Here is a 23,818-nt window from a genome sequence, read left to right on the forward strand (position 1 = left end):
ACACACACACACACACACACACACACACACACACACATTTTAAAGGAAAAAGCCCTGAAGTCATCAATGAGTACTGCAAGAGTAAAAAGAAAAAAACAGGGTCCAAACAGTGGTGTCTGTACCCACCAGACCTAGTCAACCTCTTGCCACTGGGTTACGTTTTCTGATTTTGGCACCAGTAATTATTAAAAGGAAAAAAGCCTACATTGTAGGTTAGTCCTGGTTCAACTTTAAAAGTTAGTGTGTGTGTGTTTGTGTGTGTGTGTGTGTGTGTGTGTGTATACATTCTCACATGCACATACACATGTGTATTCCTGTGTTGTCCACCTAGGCAAAGAGGGAGCTTACTTTTTCCACAGACTTAAAGACAAGCCTAGGACACAGAATTAGAAAACACAGTGAAGTGAGGTTTGACTCTCTTACTCCAAGGCCAGAGTCTTCTACTCCACAGGATGGGCGTAGAATGTAGCTTTTCTAACATGGCAATAGATTGTTTCAAAATTCACTTACAAATGGCTGTTTGGAATTACCTCCCCCTCCCCCATCCCCCACCGAAAAATGTTTTGTTGGTAGTTACAAGTCTAGGCTCATTTACAAAAACTGCAACGTTATTTAAATTCTGCATATTTGTAAAGTTAAAACTGTTAAGAAAAAAAATGTGTTTGTAATTCTAGCTAATAAAGCAGAAAAAAAACCCATACGTTTAAGTTTTTGTGGAAGACTTTAGAAAAAAGTAGATTTGATTAGAGGGCAGCAGTGAGGAAGGCGGAGATTGGATTTTGGTGGGGTTTCTGGGCTGTTTTAGGCATTAGGCATGAATGGTACGTTCATTCAAGTGACACGGGTCACCTCCCTTTCTTTGATTATGCTTACAACATGACAGATGGTAATGTCAACTTAACTTCTTCCAGTAGTATTTAGCTTTTCTACTTTCATATTCTTATTGTTTTTTAGTGGGGTATGGGACCCTAGCTGGTCATCTTAATACAGTTACAGAGTGTTAGAGTTTCTAGGTCTATTGAAGATGAAATGAAAATCAAAGAAAGGTTTTCTTAGTTGTACAGAAATTAGGAGTGGAGGAATTAGAGAGTAAGTGTGGGCAGATAAGATGTTAGTAGAATTAAATATCAAAAGGCCTGGCTTCTTGCTTTAATCCTTTTCCTGTTTCAGTGAGCAGTTCTTTTCTGAGCTCTTACTCTATGCCAGTCACTGTGTCATGGCTGTGAGGAAAAAACCATTCTTAGACCTGAAGTCACAATTTCCCTAAGGAATTTGTACTATACTTGAAACATTTATTAAAAATAGCATTCAGGTCATCCAAAGATCTTTCCTTCCTCATCAGTATTTATGAGTATGCAATAATTACTTAATTATAACCACTGGGGAATGCTACTGAGTTCTCCTTTAAAAGTAATCTTTTTAATACCAAAAACCAAACCAAACAGAAAAATCCCTCTTTCTTATTTTCCTATAGTTAATGCTTGATTTATTATTAGAGGTAGGACTAAACTTGGGACTTGGAGGATCTAGAATTCATCTAGGTGTATGTGTTTGAAATCAGCATGAAAACCACTTTAGTATTTGGTGGGCCTTTAACTTTCTTAAGAGAAATAACCTTTTCAAATCTCGTTCTCCTCCACCCCCTTCCCTTCTTCTTCCCTTTCTCTCTCTTCTTCTTCTCCTCTCTCCTCTTTTTCTTTCTCCTGGGAAATGAATGCTTGGCCTTGCACATGCTAGGCAGGTACTCCACCACCAAGTTACATCTCCAGACCTATAGCTTCATTCCTGAAATGAAATATCTGGAATAGACTGCTAACATCTCCAGACCTAGAGCTTCATTCCTGAAATGAAATATCTGGAATAGACTGCTATATTCTTTCTCACTCTATGGCATGAAGTGGAAGAGGCCTAGTGTGTGTTTCTTTGAGGGAACTGGGAAGAAAGTGGGTGGTGAGGAAGATACAGGCATGCACTGTGGGTCTATCTTCCTGTTAGTTTGGTGGTTCTCCAGAAGACAGCTGTAAGTGGTTGTAAAGTCTATGGAAGAACTTTGAGTTGAGAGAGGATGAACTATTTGCACATGGAAGGACACCTTTGCACTTTGGAAGCCTAATCACACTATCTTCTTAAATAGGGTCTAGTGAACTGGGGTACTCTGCTAACATTTATCTAGCCTTAATTAATGCATGCAGTCTCAGTTGTTGGCTAGAATAAACAGCTGCTGCCAAGGCAGCTTAACTTGAGCTCCAGGAAACTATGGTATTGGATGAACTTGTTTGACGTTAGAAGTTGCCATTGACATGGTTCACCTGCCATTTTGGCTCACATGATTGTGTTCTTATTTGTGCACATATATGTTAGTTGATTGAAATTTGTTACAAGTGGAAACTTTCAGCACTAACAGTTTCTTGTATTTTATAAATCGTTATGTGCCGAAGGATATTGTTGATAAAGTATGGATTTTCTTTTCCTTTCCTTTCTTTGTCTTTTAAGACAAAGAAAGTATCACTATGTGTGCCATGCTGTCTTCAAACTTTCCGTGTAAGCTTGAACTCGCTTTGTATTCCAGGCTGGCCTTAGACCTACGATCCTCTTGTCTTAACCTCCCTTGTACTGAGATTATAGGCATGCGCCGTCATGCCTGGCCAGCACTTTGGAATTTCCTAATTATGAAGGCAATACATATTTATCTACCCTTCCTCCCATCTGGAATGTATCAAAAGGAATTAATAAAAAATAAATAATCTGAAATTATGTTTTCCATGATGTGTCTTTCTCCAGTTTTCTTTTTTTCTGTTTAGATAAATAATTGGGGGCACAAAAGAATGTTTCGTCGTTAGGGAAATAGGCATTTTGAATAAAGTCCATGCTATTTGGGAGCTAGTCTAATTCACTGTACTGATTAAAATTAAATCTTGTTTGGTAACATTAGAAAACACAACTGCTGCCTGCTGCAGCTGAATGGTTAGTGAGTGAATCGGGACAGCTACAAGACACTAAGGAGTTGTGAGGACTGTGGTCCTCATTAAAACAGTGTAGCCCTAACAAGTTATTACGACCTCTAATTTATTGTCACGTGGAAATATGACTTAACATAGCCAGATTTCCCCAATTTCCAAGGTAGCCTGCAGGTCTGAATTACTTGTTAATGTGAGAAATTCCTATTGTTCAGAAGCTATTTCAGTCCATAGTATTACATACAGGACTTTTCATGACGCAGCTCCTGAATGGTTCTGTAGTTTCCTAACCTTTTCACATTTCTTCTCTGCTCAGTACCCCATGTTTCTGTAGATCTATTTTTTCTTTTCTTTTCTTTTTTTTTTTAAAGATTTATTTATTTATTATATGTAAGTACACTGTAGCTGTCTTCAGGCACACCAGAAGAGGGTGTCAGATCTCATTACAGATGGTTGTGACCCACCATATGGTTGCTGGGATTTGAACTCAGGACCTTTGGAAGAGCAGTCAGTGCTCTTAACCCGTGAGCCATCTCTCCAGCCCCAGATCTGTGCTTTCTAAACTGGCTATGCTTTCATGTATGATACCTCAGTGGCTAGGAAGCTCTCTTTTCTATGTCTCCTGGAGAATGGTCAATTGGCCTGAACTCCTTTTTCTCTCTACTGTTTTAATAAGTCGTGGAAACCTGGATGTAACCCTAGTGGAGCACACAGTTTTTGCTTAAGCATTTGTCTTGTCTAAGAAGGTCGTGGGTAGATTTATTTAACTTGTATCCCATGGTGATGTACACAGTGCTTACCATATAGGAAGTGCTTGATTCTATAAATGACTAAGTTGGAAAGCAGAGTGGATTATAGTTCTAGTTTTTCTGGATGTATGACTTAAATACCAGATGGGCTGGCCAGTTAGGAATGATTGTCGAAGGTTATCAATGAAGGAGTTGGGTGAAATGCAAATCTATCTTCATTATAGAAGACAGTGCTGATGGTAGGTCACAAACTTTATTATCAAATGTCCTGAGCCTGGCATTTATACATCACACTGACATTTCTGTATAATGGGTTGCTCAGGATAACAATGCCATTAAAGACTGGTTTGAACTAAAGTACTATTTTATGCCTAAGTCTGATCTTGCTTCGTTAGTTATGAATGATTGCCCTTGTGGACTATGGCAGTTTAAAGGCTTAGATACTATTGTCTAGCTGAGTATGATGGTACACACCTATAATCCCAGCACTCCAAAGGTAGAGGACAGGGGGATCTCTGTGATATCAAGATCATGCTGGTCTCAAGGCTACCCAAATTTATTTAGTGAGGTCTAGGCTAGCCAGAACCACATAGTGAGACCTAAAGGAAGGAAGGAAGGAAGGAAGGAAGGAAGGAAGGAAGGAAGGAAGGAAGGAAGGAAGGAGGAAAAGAAAAAGAAAGAAAACCTATTGTTTAAACATGATCTCACTTTACAGCCTGGTCTGGATTCTTACTTCACAGTCCTCCTGCCTCATGAAAGACCACCATGTTTGCCACCTTGCCACCTTTTGTAAAGCTCTGTAGTCACTACTTACACAATCTGGTGATACAAATCCTCTCTGCTGTGTTTTGTCTTAACCATTTTCTTACATTTAGTGTAGCTAAGGGAGACATCTATCAACATATTTTTCAGTCTAGGTAGTAACTTGGCCAGCACCTCCCTCCTCCCCTTTTCCCCTGGAAGAAAGCAATCATTCTACATTTTAGAACTTGAGTAGGTTGTGATGAAAAGATTAATAATAACAATAGCAGAAGACAAAAGCCTTCTTATACAGAATTTTTGATTTGAAAGTCACATATTGAATAAAGGACATTTAAATTAACTACAGAGCAAAGTAAGAGCCTTCAGAAGAATGAGATTTCCTGCCAAGTCCCCTGAAGCCACCCCCGGGCCTGAAGCCACCCCCAGGCCTGAAGCCACTCCTGGGCCAGTTTCTCATTCACTACCACTATTTCAGTTTATATGACTAAAGATGTGTTCTTTCTTTTTCTCTTCCTACCACCTAAGAGACACATAGTTGGCAGGAAGCACTTGATTTTTGGATAGAATACAAATCCGGCCTTAAGAGCAATAGCTAGCAGTGAGCAGATCTGAGTACTACAGAGCAATAGAATTGAAATTTAGCAATGATAACTGATTTAAAACAGCCACCAGACAACTTGCTTAGAACCTCATGTAATTAAGGACCATTTGTTAATATTTTCTTTGCTTTTAAATTTTAAAAGTTGTTTTAAATTGTATGTATGTGTCTGTGTGTGGTTAAGTGAATACAAGTGCAGATGTGCCCAGAGGCCAGAGGTGTTGGAAGACCCTGGAGCTGGAGTTACAAGTGGTTGTGAGCCACTGGATATGGCTCCTGAGAATTGAACTCAGGTCCTCTGAAAGAACTGCTGTGCCATCTTTCAAGATCCTGAATTTGTTTTTCAGTAGGAAATTTCTGTTTGCTTTCATATATAAGAATTACAGTAGTGTTGCTGTAATTTATTGTAAAATATTTGGTTAATTACATTGCAGTCCAAAAATAATTAATTCACTTTAATACATCCTTTATTATTAATAAGTTATTGGAGTCCATCAAACGTTTACTAACTTTATTGCTACATTTTAGCACTTTAATTAAAAGCCCTATTATTAATAGAAGTATTAGTATTTTGTGTGTTTATGTGTGTGTACTAGAGGCCAGAAGAGGGATTGGAGCTTCTGGAGCTGGAGTCATAGGTAGCTGTGAAATTGTTGACAAAGATTCTGGAATGTGGACTTGGATCCCTTGAGCAGACAGCACTCTTCCATCACCTCATCCTCTAAGGCACTTAGGTCACAGTGATGGAAGGAGCAATTAAAGGAAAAGCACTTAGATAACGTATCTGAGGTCACAGCTGTTCATTGGCTAATCAGGAACAACAAGTGAGGTACCAGATTCTATCCTGTATCAGTCTTTGGCTTAACAGGCCAGGTGTTTTGTGATGTGCTGTACAGGTGTGAGACATATTACTGACCTATTGGGAATAATAAACCTAACACTGAACTTATAACACTGAACATTAATCTTCTAAAACAACTTGTCTCCCGACCCTTTCTATTAACTCATTCTCCTGTTACTCATCAACTTTATGTCTTTACCAAATGACCTCTTCACAAAAGAAAGAGCTAGACCTGGAACTTAGTGTTGTAGGTGGAGAAGCAAAGGATCACAAAGCTCAGCCAGAAAAATGAGCACAGGAAGGGCTCAGTCGGATGGGTTTGAGTACATGTTTTGCTGAATCAGAAGCACAGGCTGGAGTGGCTTCAGCTAAGGAAATGGTCTGGAAAGGAGAGTTAGGCTACCTTGACCTGCAGGTCTGTTGAAGGGCTGTCATTCTCTGTTGTACTCCTGGATAAGTGTCATAGCATCCAGGGTGTCCAGAGAAGCCAGTTTCTAAGTGGACCAGAATGAGATCTGATTTGTAAACAATCAGAAAAAGTCCAGGCAAACCAAAGACAAAACTTTGGGTTTTGAAGCCACCAAACAAGAGATGGCAAGAAATATATTTTCTCCACTCTCCCCATGACCATGCGAAGAGTTTCTATAGTACTCATGTTTTATAAATGAAAATACAACAAAACAAACAAGAAGGAGGTTAGTTCACTCGATACTGTGTTAACTGATGGGAGTCTGCAATGGTTCATAGGTAGAATAGGTTTATGCTTTTGACCCAGGACTTCACTGGGTTATTCAGGGTGGCCTAGAACTTGGAATCTTCCTGCTGTGGTCTTCTGAGTAGCGTGGTCAATGGGGCCCAGATCTTTAGGATGAGAATTTTCTCTCCTTGGCTTTAAAGTCTTGCTTGGCTCTAGTATTATTTCTTTAGAACAAACAGTTTTGTCTGCTTTTATTTATTTATTTATTTATTTAAAAAGTTTCACTTTATGTGTATGAGTGTGTTGCCTGTGTGTGTACACCTGTATTCCATGCCTCTGCCTCCTGAGTGTTCCACCACCCCATCAAACCTGGGGCTTCACCCACGTGCTCAGCCAGTGTTCTACCTTCCTGCATGCTAGGCAGCACTCTGCCAGCTGAGCCTCAGCCTCAGCTCTGTTTACTAGTGACTTTCTGTGTAACCTTACTAGAATGCAATTTCCATATTGGCAGGAAACTTACTATCTGCTTCTTCTTGACTACCTAGAGCAGAGTCTGACATGTGGGTCAATAACACTGAACAACCCTCCTTTTCTAAAGGAGATTTGAGAGGAACTCACTCACTTCCTTTCTTCTCTCTCCTATGTTTCCTATTTCTCCATCCCCCTGCTCCCTATGTGTACTTTAAAAGGACTCTCCATGTTTCTTAACTGTGAATTTTCTTTTAAGTCTATTATTCTTAGTATGAACTGATGACTTCATGCCTGAACTTCGTCCTTTACTTAATGAAATCATGGCCCACAGCTTTTATTTTGAATGGTTGGTTTCAGCCAGCAAACATAGTGAACAATACATCTGGAAATATTCTGTCATATTTTATCTGAGAAACTCTTAAAGCAGCTGCTGATTTGAAAGGCTTTTATTATGCCACAGACAGTCTATTGTCTGTGGAAGTGCTGGCTCTTACACAGCACTGTGTGGTGCTCTTTCTGAGCTATTAACTGGATAGGAAAAAAACCCTTGTCTTCAGTAATTTATGTGTGGCTTGTAGTCTCTAAGAATAGTATGTTGTAGCTTTTTCTTTAGCTGATTTATTGTGCATTTAAGGGATTTTCTTGCTCACTTTTTTCTTTAAACCCAAATCAAAAGTTAAATGGCTAAGTAGGATTAAGATGTTCCCTAACCCGGGCTTAAGAAATTTTACATTTCTGCACTGTAAAGTGGTTTAACCTCATGACTGAGCATACCTAAGTAGATTGATGCTGATAAAGTGGGTGTTTCACTGCTTACAGTGTTGCCTCTTGCAGTGGTTTCTCAAGCTTTTGGTAATATCAGATGTATAGTTCACCTCTTTGGCATATTAGATAGTTAGGATAGAAGGGGATAATAATGGATATCTAACCTTTGCACAGGAATGATTTTTGAAAAGAATAAGGAAGATTATAATTTGTGGTATAATACATATACAAGTACTTAGTGTGACCAAATTTTTTCCATTTATTTATTTATTTATTCATTCATTCACTTTACATCTTGATCACAACCCCCCTCTCCTCCCAGCGCCCCTCTCACCCAGCCCCTTCCCTCATCCTCGCTCACCTTCTCTTCTGAGAAGAGGGAAACCCCCTTGGGTACCAGCCTACCCTGGCACATCAAGTCACTGAAGGATTGGGGACATCTTCCACTGAAGCCAGACTAGGTAGCCCAGTTAGGAGAACAGGATCCACAGGTAGGCAACAGAGTCAGGGATAGTTCCCCCCTTTCCCCCCAACCACCCCAGTTGGGTGACCTACATGAACACCAAGCTGCACATCTGCTATGTGTGGGGGTGGGCGGGGGGAGGAAGGAAGGGTGGGTGACTGGGTCCAGCTCATCAATGCTCTTTGGTTGGTTGTTCAATGACTTATTTTGACAATTTTTGTGGTGCTGAGGATGTTATGTTTTATTTACTTATTCAAGTCTTATTTATTATTAGTTACTATTTGTGATGTGTGTGCATGCATGCACACATGTACGTACATGTGCCTACAGGTGCATGTGCATTTGCATATGGAAGCCAGTGGTCATGGCAGGTGGTGTTCTCAAGGAGCTGTCTATTCTATTTTTTTGTTTTGTTTTGTTTGAGCCCTGGCTGTCCTGGAACTCACTCTGTAGACCAGGCTGGCCTTGAACTCAAATCCGCCTGCCTCTGCCTCCCAAGTGCTGGGGTTAAAGGCGTGCGCCACCACTGCCCAGCGTCTATTCTATGTTTTGATACAAGGTCTCTGATTGGGATTGGAAGTTTGCCAGTTAGTTTAAACTAGCGCCTGTCTCCACATCCCAGCACTGGGATTATAAGCATGTGCTACCACACCTGGCTTTTTCACATGGGTTCTAGAACTCAAAGTCTGGTTCTCGTGTGTTCAAGGCAAGTACCAACTAAGCTAGCTTCCCAGTCATAGTTTTGTTTTTATGCATCATGTATTTTTGTTTTTTAGATAAAGGCTCACTCTGTGGCTCAGGCTTTCCTAGAACTCAGTGGCTAGCCCAGGGTAACTTCAAATCCATGGTGATTTTCTCTCAGCCTCCTAAGTGTCAAAATATGTGTGAGCCAGCACACTTGGCTTAGTGTTAACAACCTAAAAATTATATTTTATAAGTTATTTTTAATTTAGTTTTGGAGGAGAGCTGGGAATTGAACCCAAGACTTGTATGTACCAGGCCAGTGTAACAATGAGCTGTAGCTCCAGACCAGTTTTGTGATTTTAAACTGGCCCGGGGCTTACTCTGTACCCAGGTTTTGTACACTTGTCACCCTCCTGCCTTTGCTCCCTGGGGCAGAGATTATAGGTATGAGCTACCACATCCACCTATCGTTCTTCTAAGTGAAATATAAGGTCAGAAGTAGTTTCCCACAGCATTGAGTCTTTATAAACTTTATAACCATATTGACCCTCCCTTGAATTAAGATGTGCCTTAATTTGCTTAACTGTTTTTTTAGGTAAGTCATTTTAAAAGTACTTTGGTTGTTATGAATAACATGGTAGTGAACATTTTTGTGAATATTGTAATTATCATGTTTGGTGATAATTGCTTGTAAAATCTGGAAAAGCATGTTATTTTCACATACACACACAGTGACATTTATACATACTTAGTATGAAACCTTGTGTGTGTGTATAAATGTCATACTAAGGTTTCATGTTTTATTGTTTGATTTCTAGTATTGAAGTCAGAATTTCATTAGATATTTTTCCTGTCTTTCTCCTCCCCCCCCACATATATGTTTGTGTGCATAATATTTTATATATTCATTTTACTCTGCTTAAGTTGTTGAGAGATGTTTTTCAGTGTAGCATATGCATGTGTATTTTCAACAGGTTTCTCTATTTTCTCACTTTTCTCAGTGACGCCTCCAAGTTTCTTTCAAGAATGCTAACAGCACTGTGTTTTGACTGCATGTTATTTTCTAATTATTTTGTGAAAACATGATATTGGAGTGATTCTTTTCTTTTCTCCTTTTGAGACAAGTTTTCAGGCCTCCTCTGCTGGCTTTGCCCTCACTGTGTAAATAAGGATGACACTGAACTGCTGATCTTCCTGCTTCCTTCTTCTAAATATTGGGGTTACAGCTGTGTGCCCCCATGCCTGGCTTGAGTGACCTTAATAATTGAAATATCTCTCACTTTTTGTTTTAGATTGTGGGTTTTTGTTGTTGTTGTTGTTGTTTTGATGGGTATTATATGCTGGCCTCAAACTGGTAACAATCTTGGCTCAGCCTCTTGATTGATGGGATGGTGGGTATATGCGACCATGCCTGGATTCATTATGTCTTAACTATGTTTCAGACGTGCTTAAGTAAAGGTTAGTAACAGTCTGAGAATTTATGTTTGACTCATGCCTTCCTCTCTCGTAGGTTGGAAAGGAGACCGTTCAGACCACTGAGGATCAGATTTTGAAGAGAGATATGCCACCAGCATTTATTAAGTGAGTAACCAACCATTTGTTACTAAATAGAATAGTATTCTTTTTTTTTTTTAAGTTAAATCATTTTATTTGAGAAAAGAAGAGACATGAACCCTGCCATTCTTGCAGGAGGCGGCCGCAACATCCAGATCTAGGGGAACCGGAACACTCTAACAAATTCATGGACACTAGGTAGAATAGTATTCTTGAGAGAAAGAAACAGTAGTTAATCCCAAGAGCTACTTGTGTGTGTGTGTGTGTGTGTGTGTGTGTGTGTATACGTGTGTGTGTGTGTGCGCGTGTGCGCGTGTGTGTGAGTGTGTGTGTAGAGGTTGAAAATAAAATAAATCCTAAAACAAACAACACCCTGCGTGCCCCCCCTCCCCGTAGATGACTCCTGGTGGTAACTAGGGTAGCAATCCTTACTCTAGCAACTGGAAATGAAAACATAAGCTTTTCTCCTGCTAGTCTTGTATAGAGTTTATTTCAGAGTTACTTCATAGCCCTAGTTGAGGAGAATCTGAACTGTAAATATGGAAGGAATGATAGAACTAGAAAGTCCTATCATTGTGTATATTCCAGCGAAACATTACTCATGTCAGGGCAACTAGAGGCTGAAGCCCAGAGGTTTGAACATTTATTGTACCATGAGGCAAAAAACTTGGTCTCCAAGAGAACATGGGAAAACCAGTGTGTTATGATGAACTGAAAAATACTGAGCAGTTTATTTAAAAAGTGTATCACTTAATTAGCTCCACTGAAATCTCACTGTAGCTTAAAGTCCAAAACAAGATGGATGTGGTTGTCAGCTCTGGAGGCAAGTAAATTCTCTACATTTGAAACACAATGGTTGTTTTCCTTGCTTTTCTTTAGGATGTAAGGAAGCAGAAAATAGATGTCTTGGCTGTGAAGGGGAAGGGACAGAGGGAAACAGATGGAAGCAATTAATTACATCCTTGGAATTGTTGAGTAGGACATTCTTGGGGGCTATTTGGTTGATGTTTGGATGTTTCCAGGGCATTACTGACCTTCGCCTCCTCTGATGTCTGTGTTATGTGGATCTAAATAGTGACTGCTGCTTAGGCAGCACAAGGAAGGAACTTACTCTTAGGTTCTCTTTCTAGACTGTGAGCATGCTAAGACTACAGAAAACAGAAGACTCTTGGCCCATGGTTCATATTCAAATCATCTTGTATATATTTAAAGAGGTTTCAGGGAAGGATATGCCATTTCAGGGTTTGGGGTAGTCTCAAAATCAAATTAGAGTTTTACTTGTATGACTGGCAATTCAGGGAATATTGAAAAGTGGGTTTAATATTAATTAAAAGTGACATACAGGATGAACATTCTAGAAAAGAAAAAACAATTTTCCCCAAAGCCCTTCAAGTCAGAACTCTTTCTGATCTCAAGCATTTTAGTTTAGATATGGAATATTCAGACTGAGTTTGTATGTAATTGCCATTGAAGGACTTGCAGTGCTCAGGATGTTCCTTCTTGTCTAAGAACCGTTGAAAGGTGGGGCAGTGACAGGCATCTTTAATCTCAGCACTCAGGAGGCAAAGACAGGCAGATATTTGTGAGTCCCAGGCTGGCCTGGCCTACAAAGTGAGTTCCTAAACAGCCAGGGTTACATAGTGAGACTCTTGTTTCAAAAAAGAACAGAAGAAAAAAAAAAAAAAACAAAAAAAACCCAAACCAGAGCAAACCCCAAAACAATGACATTTTAATACAGGAAAAAATTTGCAGGACACAGCAAGGCTTTCTTTTTGTGGGTGGAACGAGTTATCTGGTCTCTGACTGCACTGGAAAATGAGTTCACAATTCACTAAGTTTACCCAAGATTTGAATCATAGCCACACTGCTTTACAGTTGCCATAGAAATTGTTTTGATCCTCATAAACTTTAGGAGAGCAGTAGCCACGATGGGCTATTAAAATATTAGACTCACCTCCTGAGAAGTGATTTGTCCTTTAGAAACTGTCAAGCAGGCATGGTGGCTCTTTCATTCCATGTTTATATTTTTAATTTTCATCCATCATCATCAGTCAGCTGAGCATTAATTAATATTTATATGTAATTGATTAATGGCCTAGACACACTCATTGGTTATTTATTGCTCTGTATTTGCCTAGCATGCTCATTGTTACATAGAATAGCAGTTCATAACAGTATACAGTGAAAAATCCCCTGTGAAAGGTATTATAAGTAGTTTCTTAATAGTAATAACAAAATTTACCAATATTTTACTTTTAAAAAGTTGAGGGCTGAGGAGATTGGCTTAGCAGGTTAGAACATGGCTGCTCTTCTAAAGGACCTGGATTTGGTTCCCAGTACTCAGGCTGTAGCACAGAGCCACGTATACCTCCACTTCTGGGCGTTAGAGCGTCTTCTGGCTCCCACAGGCACCAGGCAGCGTGTGCATATACTACACAGACTATATGCCTACAAAACACTCACATATATAAGATTAAGGGAAAAAAATTAAAATAAGTATATTGAAGCATCTATCTTCTATCCCTGTGTATAAATGTAGGATTCATATTTCTTGTGTATACATGGAAATATACAGGCCTGGAGCTTAAATGAGCACAACCCCTTCCCCCCCACCCCCCTTGAGAGGTAGGAGCAGGTCTTGTTGGAAAGAAAAAAAATGAAGAATACTCAGTCACACATCCCTCATCACTGCTTCCTGTTGTTTTCCTTATACTTTCACTGAAGTATAGTAGACTATTTTGCTTTTTATTATGTTTTTTTGTTGTTGTTTTTGTTTTTACTGGAAGAAGAAAGAGTGGAATTATAGCTTTTATGCCTGGGAATTGCACATAGTTCCAGACACACACATGTGGGCATGTTGGGGTGTGTCACATATATGAACTGTCTTTTTGTTTTTCTTTTTCAAACAGCAGTCTCACACTTAGCTCATCTGACTTCAGATTCAAGATCCTTCTGCCTGAGCTTTCTGAGCTAGTTGGATTACAGGTTTTTCCCCCCCTATGTATCAAAGAGAAACAAAGAGTGGAGATATTTTGAGAACTTTCAAGTTCAGGAGCTGTGATACAATGGACTTTATAAGAACTGTCAGAGTAGGCATGAATAGTAGAAGGAGGTGTCATGTTCCTTGTGTGACTTGGGAGAACAGAGAAGGTGAGCTACTCTGGATGCAGTAAGAGGTGGATGTAGGTCATGGAGGTGCATGCGGAGAGGGCTGGTAAAGGCAGAGGTGGCAGGAAACTAAGCCTAGTGTGGTGCTTTGGGCTCAGGGATGAAAGTCCTTGAAAGCCTGGCTGGGGAATTTCGAGCTGTCAGGAAAGAAGCTTTGTAGTTTTTGAGCCACAGGATGATAGCATGAACGTGGTTTTTCAGCAAGGTTCATAGCCAGATTCAGAATGGATTAATAGGTGTCGGGGCTACAATGAAGAGTAAGTTGTGTGTCAAACTGGCCAGCTTTGTTTTCTGTCAGCCTGGACTTTGATTCCTTTGATTCACATTGATTCCTTACAGGTGAGAAATGTTTCTGATGAATGTTTGAATTTTTTCTTGGGAAAAAAATTGCCTTTGTAGTATACAGTGGAATCTTATTCTTTTTATTTATTTATTTATTTTTTGAGACAGGGTTTCACTGTGTAGCCCTGGCTGTCCTGAACTCCTTATGTAGACCCTGCTGGCCTCACACAGAGATCCATCTGACTCTGCCCTGCTTCCTGAGGGGGAAGTGGTTCTTATTTCTTGGCCCCATCTGAGGCTGCTCAGTGTTCTCAGGCTATTGCTTGCAGTCCTGTGCATGAACTCCCTGTAAGGAGCAGAGTGGTGTGTTCTGCTGGCAGGCAAATGCTCTTGCACAGGGACTGGAATGTGTTACCTTCTGCCTCGTTGCTGCTCTCAACAGCTTGCTGGGAACTGTCAAAGCTCCGGTTGATTTGCCAGCTTGGATTATCTCTGAAGCATATTGGGCTATCTAGGCCTGCTGAATAAAACAATGTTCTGAGAGTGTTGTGTGAAAGAGAGCTCTGTGCTCCATCCATTCATCGCGGTTTCCTGGGGAAGCACCTTGTTCTCATCATTCTCATTAAATGCTCTCACTTCAGCATCATTTTGGCACATACCTGTACAATTCTAACATAGTTTATATTAATATATAACAAATACATTTTAAAGGTATCAAAACATACTTAGATCCAATTTAGGTCTTTTTGGCCTAAGGTAAATAGTGTTTTGTTTTATATTATCAGCACTTATAGTTAGCTTTTGTTTTCTTTTGATCTTAAGCACCCAAACAATTGTCTTGGGATTTGTATTTTTAAACCCACTTGTTGGTTAAAATGCATAGAATTTTTGAATTTTAGAATTTTTTTTTCTAAATTGTATCATTCAATGCCATCTGTTTGCCTGAGGCTAATGTATGCTTTTGATGTTTGAGGGTGGTTTGTTTTATTCTTTTATTGTTGTTGTTTTGTTTGGGCTTTTTGTTTTATTTTGTTTTGGTTTTTCTAGACAGGGTTTCTCTGTGTAGCCCTGGCTGTCCTGGAACTCGCTCTGTAGACCAGGCTGGCCTCGAACTCAGAAATCCACCTGCCTCTGCCTCCCAAGTGCTGGGATTAAAGGCGTGCGCCACCACCGCCCAGCTGTTTTGTTTGGTTTTTAACTTGAGATTTTTGTGATCCATTCCATTGCTATTTTAAGAAGACTTTTGTCTCTTCAACTGAATGGCCAAGTTTCATGAGATAATGCTGCTTGACTGCATTTCTGACCCAGAGCAAGCACTGTTGATTTTAAATAGCTCCCCTTTGGACTTGCTCAACATGGCTGTACACTGCTCTTTTGATTGACTTCCTTAAGAATAACTCGAGTCTTCTCAGTACTGAGCGGACTCAGTTTATTAATTTGCAGACAAAGTCTAAATAGGTTGACGGGTTAAATCTGGTTTACTTTCTGTATCCTATGATTGAGAAATGAGCAAATAAAACGTTAGGCTTGTGTCACTTGTGTTCCATTGTCTATAGAATAATCACAGGGTTGAAAAGAACTCAGAGGTCCAGGGAGATCACATATACATTACTGGGATATATATAAATATATTACCAGGTTTGCTGGCTAGTTTGTGTGTCAGTGTGACACACAAACTGTAGTTATCTGAAAGGAGGAACCTTAACTGAGACAATGCCTCCATAAGATCTGGCTGCAAGCCAAAAAGGAGGCACCACCTCCATGTCTTTTTTCATCAACTCTTGCCTGTTCCTGTCCCGATTTCCTTCAGTAATGAGCAAGAATGTGGACTTATAAGCCAAATAAATCCTTTCCCCCACAACTTACTATTTGGTCATGGTTTTTGTTGCAGCAGTAAAATCCTAACTAAGACACTGTGTAAATCTGAGAATGCCAATGTTAAGATTCTGCCCATTTAAAATGAGCTCTCACTTTTGAGGCAGAGTCTCATGTGGCCTATGTTAACTTTGAGCTGCATATATAGCCAAAGCTGGCCTGATCCCAAGATTGCAGGTGTGTACCATCAGTAATAAACTCATTGTATAGATAAAAAGACTAATCCTTGACAAACCAACTCACTCAAGATCACCCTGTTACTTTCTTATTGCAGATTTCATGGTTTCCAAAGGTATATCTCATTTTATAGTCTGTCTTTCCAGAAAGAAGTGTGACCTACCATTCACTCTCGGACAGTAATAACTTGTTTTGCTTTGAGAGACAGTCTCACTATGTAGACTAGGCTGGCTTCTTTAAATTTAAATTCACCTGCCTCTGGCTCCTGAGATGAGGGATTAAAGTTGTATACCACTTTTAGAAGATAACAGTTTATTCTTTTCCTAAGTGTTTCAAAAAAGAGAAAAGTACAGATGTGATTTGTGATATATTTCACTGTCTTAGTAATTTTTATTTATTTATTATTTGTCTATGTATGTGGGCTATAGTATATGTGAGGGTGCAGGCATGTGCTTGCCCTAATGTGGGTGTGAGGTTGAAGGATGACTTTCAGGACTTGGTTTTCTGTGCTGTTAAGGCAGGGTCTTGAGCTTTGAGTGGATCTTCTGATAGATGCAAGCTGCACTTCATCTAGCTCTTGTGGTTCCAAGGATATATAGCTCAGGCTGCCAGGCTTGCATAGCAAGTACTGTACTGCACTAAGCCATTCCTTTGGCTCCTTCATCTTAAAATTTGCAAACTGTAAAGAGTGAAAGTACTAAGCTTTTACAGACTCAAGGATCACCCATACTATTGACTAAGTGACTCATCCCATAGATATATAGAGACTGTTGACTGCCTCAGCTTTTTCCTGGAAAAACAGGCCTGGGGAGATGACTCACTGCAGAAAGTACCTGCTGTGTAAGCATGAGTTTGGATTCCTAGCACCTATGAAAAGGTTAGGTACAGTGATATGTACCTGTAACCCCAACTTTGGGGGTCAGAGGGTAGGGTGGAGTCTGGAGAGTCCTGGTAGCTGGTCAGCCAGTCTAGTTGAATTTGAATAACTCAGACGATGAGTTATGACTTTCCAGTGTGCACATGAATACACATGTGCATGTATACCTCTCTCTCTGTCTCTGTCTCTCTCTCTCTCTTTGTCTCTCTCTCTCACACACACACACATACACACCCCACAAACATACACTTACACATGCACACACATATGAATAAGTTAAACAGAACAAAAGGCAAATAGAAATACTATTTCTTTATTACCCTGATTTTCCAATATAGGTCTAGTCTCTAGTGTAAAGTTTATATGTTGCTTTTCCTTAAATTGTTTAAGATCTTTATTGTTCTTTCCATAGTAGAGCCAAAGGAACCCCATGAAACAGCTCCACTTCTTAAATTCCATGTGTGGACTTGTTATTTAATCCTCTACATTTTGTTTACGACGCAGCATAGGCTCAGAAGCTCAGTAATTTGTTGAAAGTAACTGCGCCCAGGGGTAGCAGAAGATCCTAACCTAGGTCCGTCTGACTGCAAGGCCTGTGCTAAGACACACCCTCCCTCTCCTTCCTGAGAATGCTGTCTCATAGTAGATTAGTCTCTGTGAATGATAATAGAGGTAAAACTATCAGGAGGTGAGGAGGTTTGCTCATGGTCTGCTCTTGCCACAGCCTCTTATTTTTTTTTTTAAATTGCTTTCTTAAATAAACTCAACTACTTTAAAAACTTCATGATAGTTATTTTTTTTCATCCAATCTATATTTCTGTTCATGGTGAGACTTCTTTGTTGTGCTGGGGATGCCAGGGTCTTAGGATGTTAGTCATCCTTCAGCTGAATTATATCCTGTAGCCTTCATGACTTGAACAGACACACACACACACACACACACACACACACACACGCGCGCGCGCGCACACACACACACACACACACACACACACACACACACAGAGCTTATACTTATTTAATGTTTTTTTCAGTATCCATTGAGACAATCGCATAGTTTTTTCCCTTTACTGTATTATGATAGTCAGTAGTCCACTACATGAGTGTAAATTTTCTGACAATGAACCATACTTGCATTTTTTGGGGTGGATAAATTGTATTTGCTTGTGATTTTAAAAAGCATCAACAGGGAGTTAGGGCACACTTAGGAGCCTTGAAGCTGGACGATTGCTAGTTTGAAGCCATCCTGAGCTGCATGGACAATTGCTAGTTTGAAGCCATCCTGAGCTGCATAGTCTACATAGTGAGATCTTCTCACCCAACCAAACAGCAGTACTGAGTTGAGTTTGGATGGTGCGTCCCACCCCATTTTAAGACTGACTCTCACCATATGGTCCTGGCTGACCTCAGATTCCCTCTTCCCTTCCTCCTGCTTCAGTTGTTCTCAGTGCTGGGGTTGTAGCTATACGCCATCATACCAGATTTAATTATCTGACATTTAATGTTTTTTGTTATATGTATTTATTTCATTGTGTGTGTATGTGTATGGAGGTCAGACACTAGATAGACCCTGTAAGAATCAGCTCTTCCCTTTCTGCCAAGTGGATTCTAGGCTTGGTGGCAAGCACCTGTCAGTTGAGCCATCTCTGGCCCCAAGTAGCTGAAATATTAAAAGGCCTTTGCTTCTTTGTTCATGAAGAACCTTGTTGAATAATTTTCTTGTTCTGTTCTTGAACAAGTTTGTATCAAAGTTATTTTATTTTCATAAAGAAAGTTCTTTTCCTGGTCTTTTAAATGGTTTACATTAGGTAAAGATTGTTTGCTTTAGAAAGTTTGACACAATGTATCTAAAGTTCTCCATGTCTACTGGCCTGTGGAGAAGTCTTGATGACTCATTTTTACTTACTGCTATTACTTTTTCCTTTTGAGGGTCCAACTCATAGCTGTCCTTATTGCTTGTCTGTTGAAACTGTTGGTTTATGATTGAAATATGTTAAAGTCTTCTATGCTAATTTTCTACTTAGTTTTAGGTATATGCCTTATATATTTCTAAATGATACTGTTAAGCTGGTTTTAAAGTTTGTGGTTCTCCTAGATTCTACATTCTGTTGGTGATGTGTGGTTTATTACCTGATTTTGAATTAATGCTGTGATGTTAGCCATGCAGCTCCAGACTTTGTTCTTTTTTTTTAAGTCCATATGACAGTTACTGGTAGCTGGTTTTTTTTTTTTTTTAAGTGAAAGTATTACCTCATTGTATTTGCCCCATTTTATTTTGTGTTTAGGCAATTTAAGCTTCTACATCATTGATTACATTATGCTGTAGAATGGTGACTATCGACTTTTTCCCACAGGACCTTCAAATAATAATAATAGTGAGACTTTAACTATTAGTTAATTAAAAGAATATATTATAACAAGAAGATAAAAAGGAGTTAGTAGTGTTTAAAAATAATTTTTTTACATCACATAGCATCAGCTTACACTTGAAAACTCCAGGTGCTTGTAAGATACATTTGCTTGTATGTTCATTCTGTCTCTACTCTAACCATAATTTGAGAGAGAAAAGGACAGTAGAGTCCCTGACTTATGAGGTCACAGTTTTTCATGGAACCGTGAAAGTTTTAGAATCTCTTCTCTGTGCACTGGTGCCAGATTTGAAAAGGGATGGAGGAAGGAGAGAGAGGGAGTGGGAGAGAGAACATGATATGCTGAGGATTCTAAGGTATGACTCACATGATTTCAAGTTTACTGTTTACCAACACTTGGACACACAGCCTGGAAGGCTGGGATGTTTATAATAGCCCCATTCCCAGAATCCTGCTTCCTCTTGTGTTATCTCTTGGGGGAAGCTAAAACTGTCTGCAGGGCTAGCTGATCTCATCGGAAATAAAGGAAATTAGGGAGGTGAGCTCTGTGTGTGAGTGTGTGTGTGTATGTGTGTGTGTGGGGGGGAGAGGGAAAGTGAGAGGAAGAGGGAGAAAGAGAGGTGAGGGGGATTGATTTGGCTTTGTACATACTCTATTAGAGAAGGGTTCATTTGCTATTGCTTTTAAAAAAGTTTTAAATAATTTTTAATATGCTTACTACTCTTCCAGAGGACCCAAATTCAATTCTCAGCACCATTGTCATGTAGCTGTCTTATAACTCTGGATCTAAGGGCTATGACACCTGCTCTGGTCTCCACAAGTTCTGTATACATGCGGCATTCACTCACATAGATGCAGACACATACTCATAAATGAACTAAAACAAACAAAACAAAACAAAACAAAACCCACCTTATCCCTTAGCTTTATTGTGGTCTAAACTTTCATTTTGGGTGTATACATGCAGTTTGGTCTTGACAAAGGGAGAGATGGCTTAGAGGTTTAGAGTATGTACTGCTCTTGTTGGTTTCCAGTACCATGTCAGGCAGCTCACAGTCACCTGCAACTCCAGTTCCAGTGGACTGACTCCATCCTCCCATCCCCCGTAGATATGTATAACTAAAATAAATCTTAGAGTGAGAAAGCTACTTTGTGTTGTACTTGAGAAATTGGTACAGGGAAAGGAGTAGTTATGGATTTCATGGCTAAAGACTGTAGAAGCTTTCAGTTAAAGCACAGGGTTGGAACATGTTTTTAGCATTATCATGCAGCATAAGATAGGGCGGCTTGGGGCTGTGCACTTGCTACTTGAACTAGATTAAAGTATGTCTCTTTTTGTACTCTGTGTTCCCTACTCCCTTCTAAAAACTGCTACTGTGCCTGTGGCCTTCACTCAGGTTTCTAGATGACTAACGAGTGAGGATCCTTGACCTTTCAAAATGGCAACCCCAGGATGCAATGCATATTAGCTATTATTGGGATGCTACACAACAGTGAGTCTATTTCTGTTGTTTTAAAATAAAGTTGGAAATCAAGCCTGTGCCACACACCTGTAATTTCAGCCCTCTGGAGGCTAAGGAAAAGGACGTTCAAGAGAGAACTACTTGAAAAGGAACTCAAAGAGACACTGGAGAGAGTGGCCTTTGTGACTCGTGCTGAGTGGTAGAGTGATAACATGAATGTCTGATACCCAGTATGCATAGGAAAAAAAAAGTGAAGCTCAAAAGAGCTTGATTAGAGATAATTAAAGTCACTGAGAACTGAGGAACTTAGACCCTCCTTTTTATATGATCTCCCACAGGGCGGGGAAGGAAGGATTTAGTCACCAGTGAGTGTGTTAAGAATTCCACGGAACTATCATTGGTCCGATCTAAACCATAAGCACTGGTCCTCGGGGTTGAAGGCAGGGAAGTTTCAGCTTGCACTAGTTGATTGGTGTAAGTTATCTAAATGAGTATTATTAGGACTTAGTCAGGTTATGAGATTATTTAGGAAACTGATCTTATTCCAAGTCATTCCCTAGAATTTAGGTTTCTATTTCAAAGTGGAAGATCACTTTAAGAGACAGGCAGACAGACTGCTTAAATAAAAATAACATTTTCCCCTGACATGATGGGCTCCTCCTACTTCTGATTGCTGGTTAATCATAGTGGGATTTGTTTGTCTTTTATGAATGCGATTAAATTTTAATGTACTGACCAGATAATCTTATTGTAGTAAAAAAATGGCACAGTGTCTATTCTGCCTATCATTTTATCACACAAGAGAACCATTAGTGGAGAATCAATTTGATTCTTGGCAAGCCTTCTCCATTTTGTTTTCCCATCCTGCCAGGTTTTCTCTCCATAAGTTATTCCTGTCATTTAAAATTCTGTTTTTCAAGTTTGAAGATTGTATACAGTAACTGGAACTTAGTGAGTAGATGTAGCTCAGGAATTGCATTCTGTGATGCTTGCCTATACTCTGTATTTTCATCCAGGATCAAGTTCCTTTGAAGTAAAAGCAAGTTTGGGACTATTTAGTGATTGTCTGCTAGACATGGTGATACATGCCTGCAATCCCTTTGCAGGGAGATGGAGATTAGAGAATCATGAGCTCCAGGCCAGCCTAGGCTACAAGTCTAAGACTAGTGTGGACTACATGGGAAAACTGTGTCTCAAAAAATGCTAAACAAATAAGTATAATGATTTCCTCTGCTCAGATGATTTTACGTTTCTTTTACTTGGTAAAAATTTATTCATCAAAGAATTACCGAGAAATTTTTGTCTGATGTTATGTTCTGTGAGTACGTTAATTGTTAAGGTGAATGAGATGTTTATGTTGTCGCGCTGAATTTACAGTGTTATGAGAGAGAGTTGAGAAGTTCTATGGGAACACAAGACACCTGTAGATTTGGGAGATAAGTGACAATTCCCTACAGGAAGAGACATTTAAAACTGAGTATGGGAAGGGGAGGCCAATCAAGTAAAGAAAGGTGGGAGACAGCACCTGATAGCAGAAAGGGTCATGTCAGGAGCCTTTGACTCATGGTCTTCAGTGAACGATTGGCTGTTCCTACAGTGTTCTTGAAATTATTCCTTTTAGTGTACTTAAGCTTTCTTTTAAATACTGTATTTCAAACAGTTTACTTATTTTTGTGGGTGGGAATGTGGAGATCAGAGGACAGCTTTGGAGAGTTGGTTTTCTCCTTCCACCAAGTGGGTCCTAGTTTGGTATTAAGGGCCTTATTAAGCCGTCTCACCAGCTCACGACCTTAACTAACTAGTTAATTACTTACTTAATTTTGAGACAGGGTCTTAGTATATAGCGTTGGCTGATCTGGGACTCACCAAATAGACTGGGCTGGGATTAAAGGTGTGCACTATCATATCCAGCAAGTTTTTTGTTTTTTGTTTTTGTTTTTGTTTCTTCTTGGAAATGGTCTCTTTCCTGGAGTTTACTGATTCTGTTAGGTTGGTTGGCCAGTGGTATTCAGGGCCCTATGTCTGCTTCCTCAGGGTTGGGCTCAAAGATGCATACTACTAGCCGGGTGGTGGTGGCACACGCCTTTAATCCCAGTACTTGGGAGGCAGAGGCAGGCGGATTCCGAGTTCCAGGACAGCCTGGTCTACAGAGTGAGTTCCAGGACAGCCAGGGCTACAGAGAGAAACCCTGTCTCGAAAAACCAAGAAAAAAAAAAAAGATGCATACTACTGTGTCTGGCCCTTTCATGGGCTATAGGGATCTGAACTCAGGTCCTCAAGCGTGCTTTAATGGCAAGCACTCTACTGAGTCATCTCCCCGATCCCACAGTGGTAGCTTATGTCTTTAATACCAGCACTCAGGAGATAGAGGCAGGTTTGATGCCAGCCTCATCTACAGAGTGAGTACCAGGACAGCTAAGGCAACACAGAGAAACCCTGTCTCCCTCCCCGTCTTAGAACAAACAAACAAAAGTGTTATTATGGGTTTTAAGTAACTTCTCTGTGATCTTCTTACTGTAGTTTTTTTTTGCTTCTATCTCTTTAAATTAAAAATTTTTAATTTGTTTGTTTTTAATTTTATTTTTTTACATATATTTGTTTATTGTTGGTGATGTAAATACTGTTTCTACCCGCTCATCCATTGTGGTGAAAATGTGAGTTCATATGACTTTTGCAGATGGCAGTATGGCTACATACTAAATTACAGCACCCACCCCTTTGACTGAGCATCTAGTGGATACACTCATAATGAGCTTTCAAGACAGTTCATTGTAGTAGGCTAATACGTCTTGAATTATTATGTAGCTGTATAAAAGGATGAAGTGGTTCTTTATGTATCTTTAAAATTATTTTTAGATTTGTTTTAATTTTATATGTGTGTATGTTCTACTTGCATGCCTGTGTGTTTCTGGTGCTCTTGGAGATCAGAAGAGGGTGTGTATTCCCTTGGAGGGAAATTATAGCCAGTTGTGAACTACCTGATGTGGGTGTTGGGAACTGAACCTGCGTCTTCTTCAATAATAACGAGTGCTCTTAACTGCTGAGCCATCTCTCCAGGTCCAGGCC

At 39.7% G+C, this 23,818-nt stretch overlaps 1 protein-coding gene across 2 annotated transcripts in view; it reads left to right on the plus strand.

Moving 5' to 3' along the window:
• Positions 1 to 23,818, plus strand: part of Vcl (vinculin) — a 94,520-nt gene that overhangs the window by 20,031 nt on the left and 50,671 nt on the right. For both annotated transcript variants that reach the window (XM_031362745.1, XM_031362744.1), the window contains exon 2: positions 10,498 to 10,568. In XM_031362745.1, the coding sequence (XP_031218605.1) occupies positions 10,498 to 10,568 (71 nt within the window). The remainder of the gene's footprint in view (positions 1 to 10,497; positions 10,569 to 23,818) is intronic.

Source organism: Mastomys coucha, unplaced genomic scaffold (assembly GCF_008632895.1).
Source record: "Mastomys coucha isolate ucsf_1 unplaced genomic scaffold, UCSF_Mcou_1 pScaffold9, whole genome shotgun sequence".
NCBI lineage: Eukaryota > Metazoa > Chordata > Mammalia > Rodentia > Muridae > Mastomys > Mastomys coucha.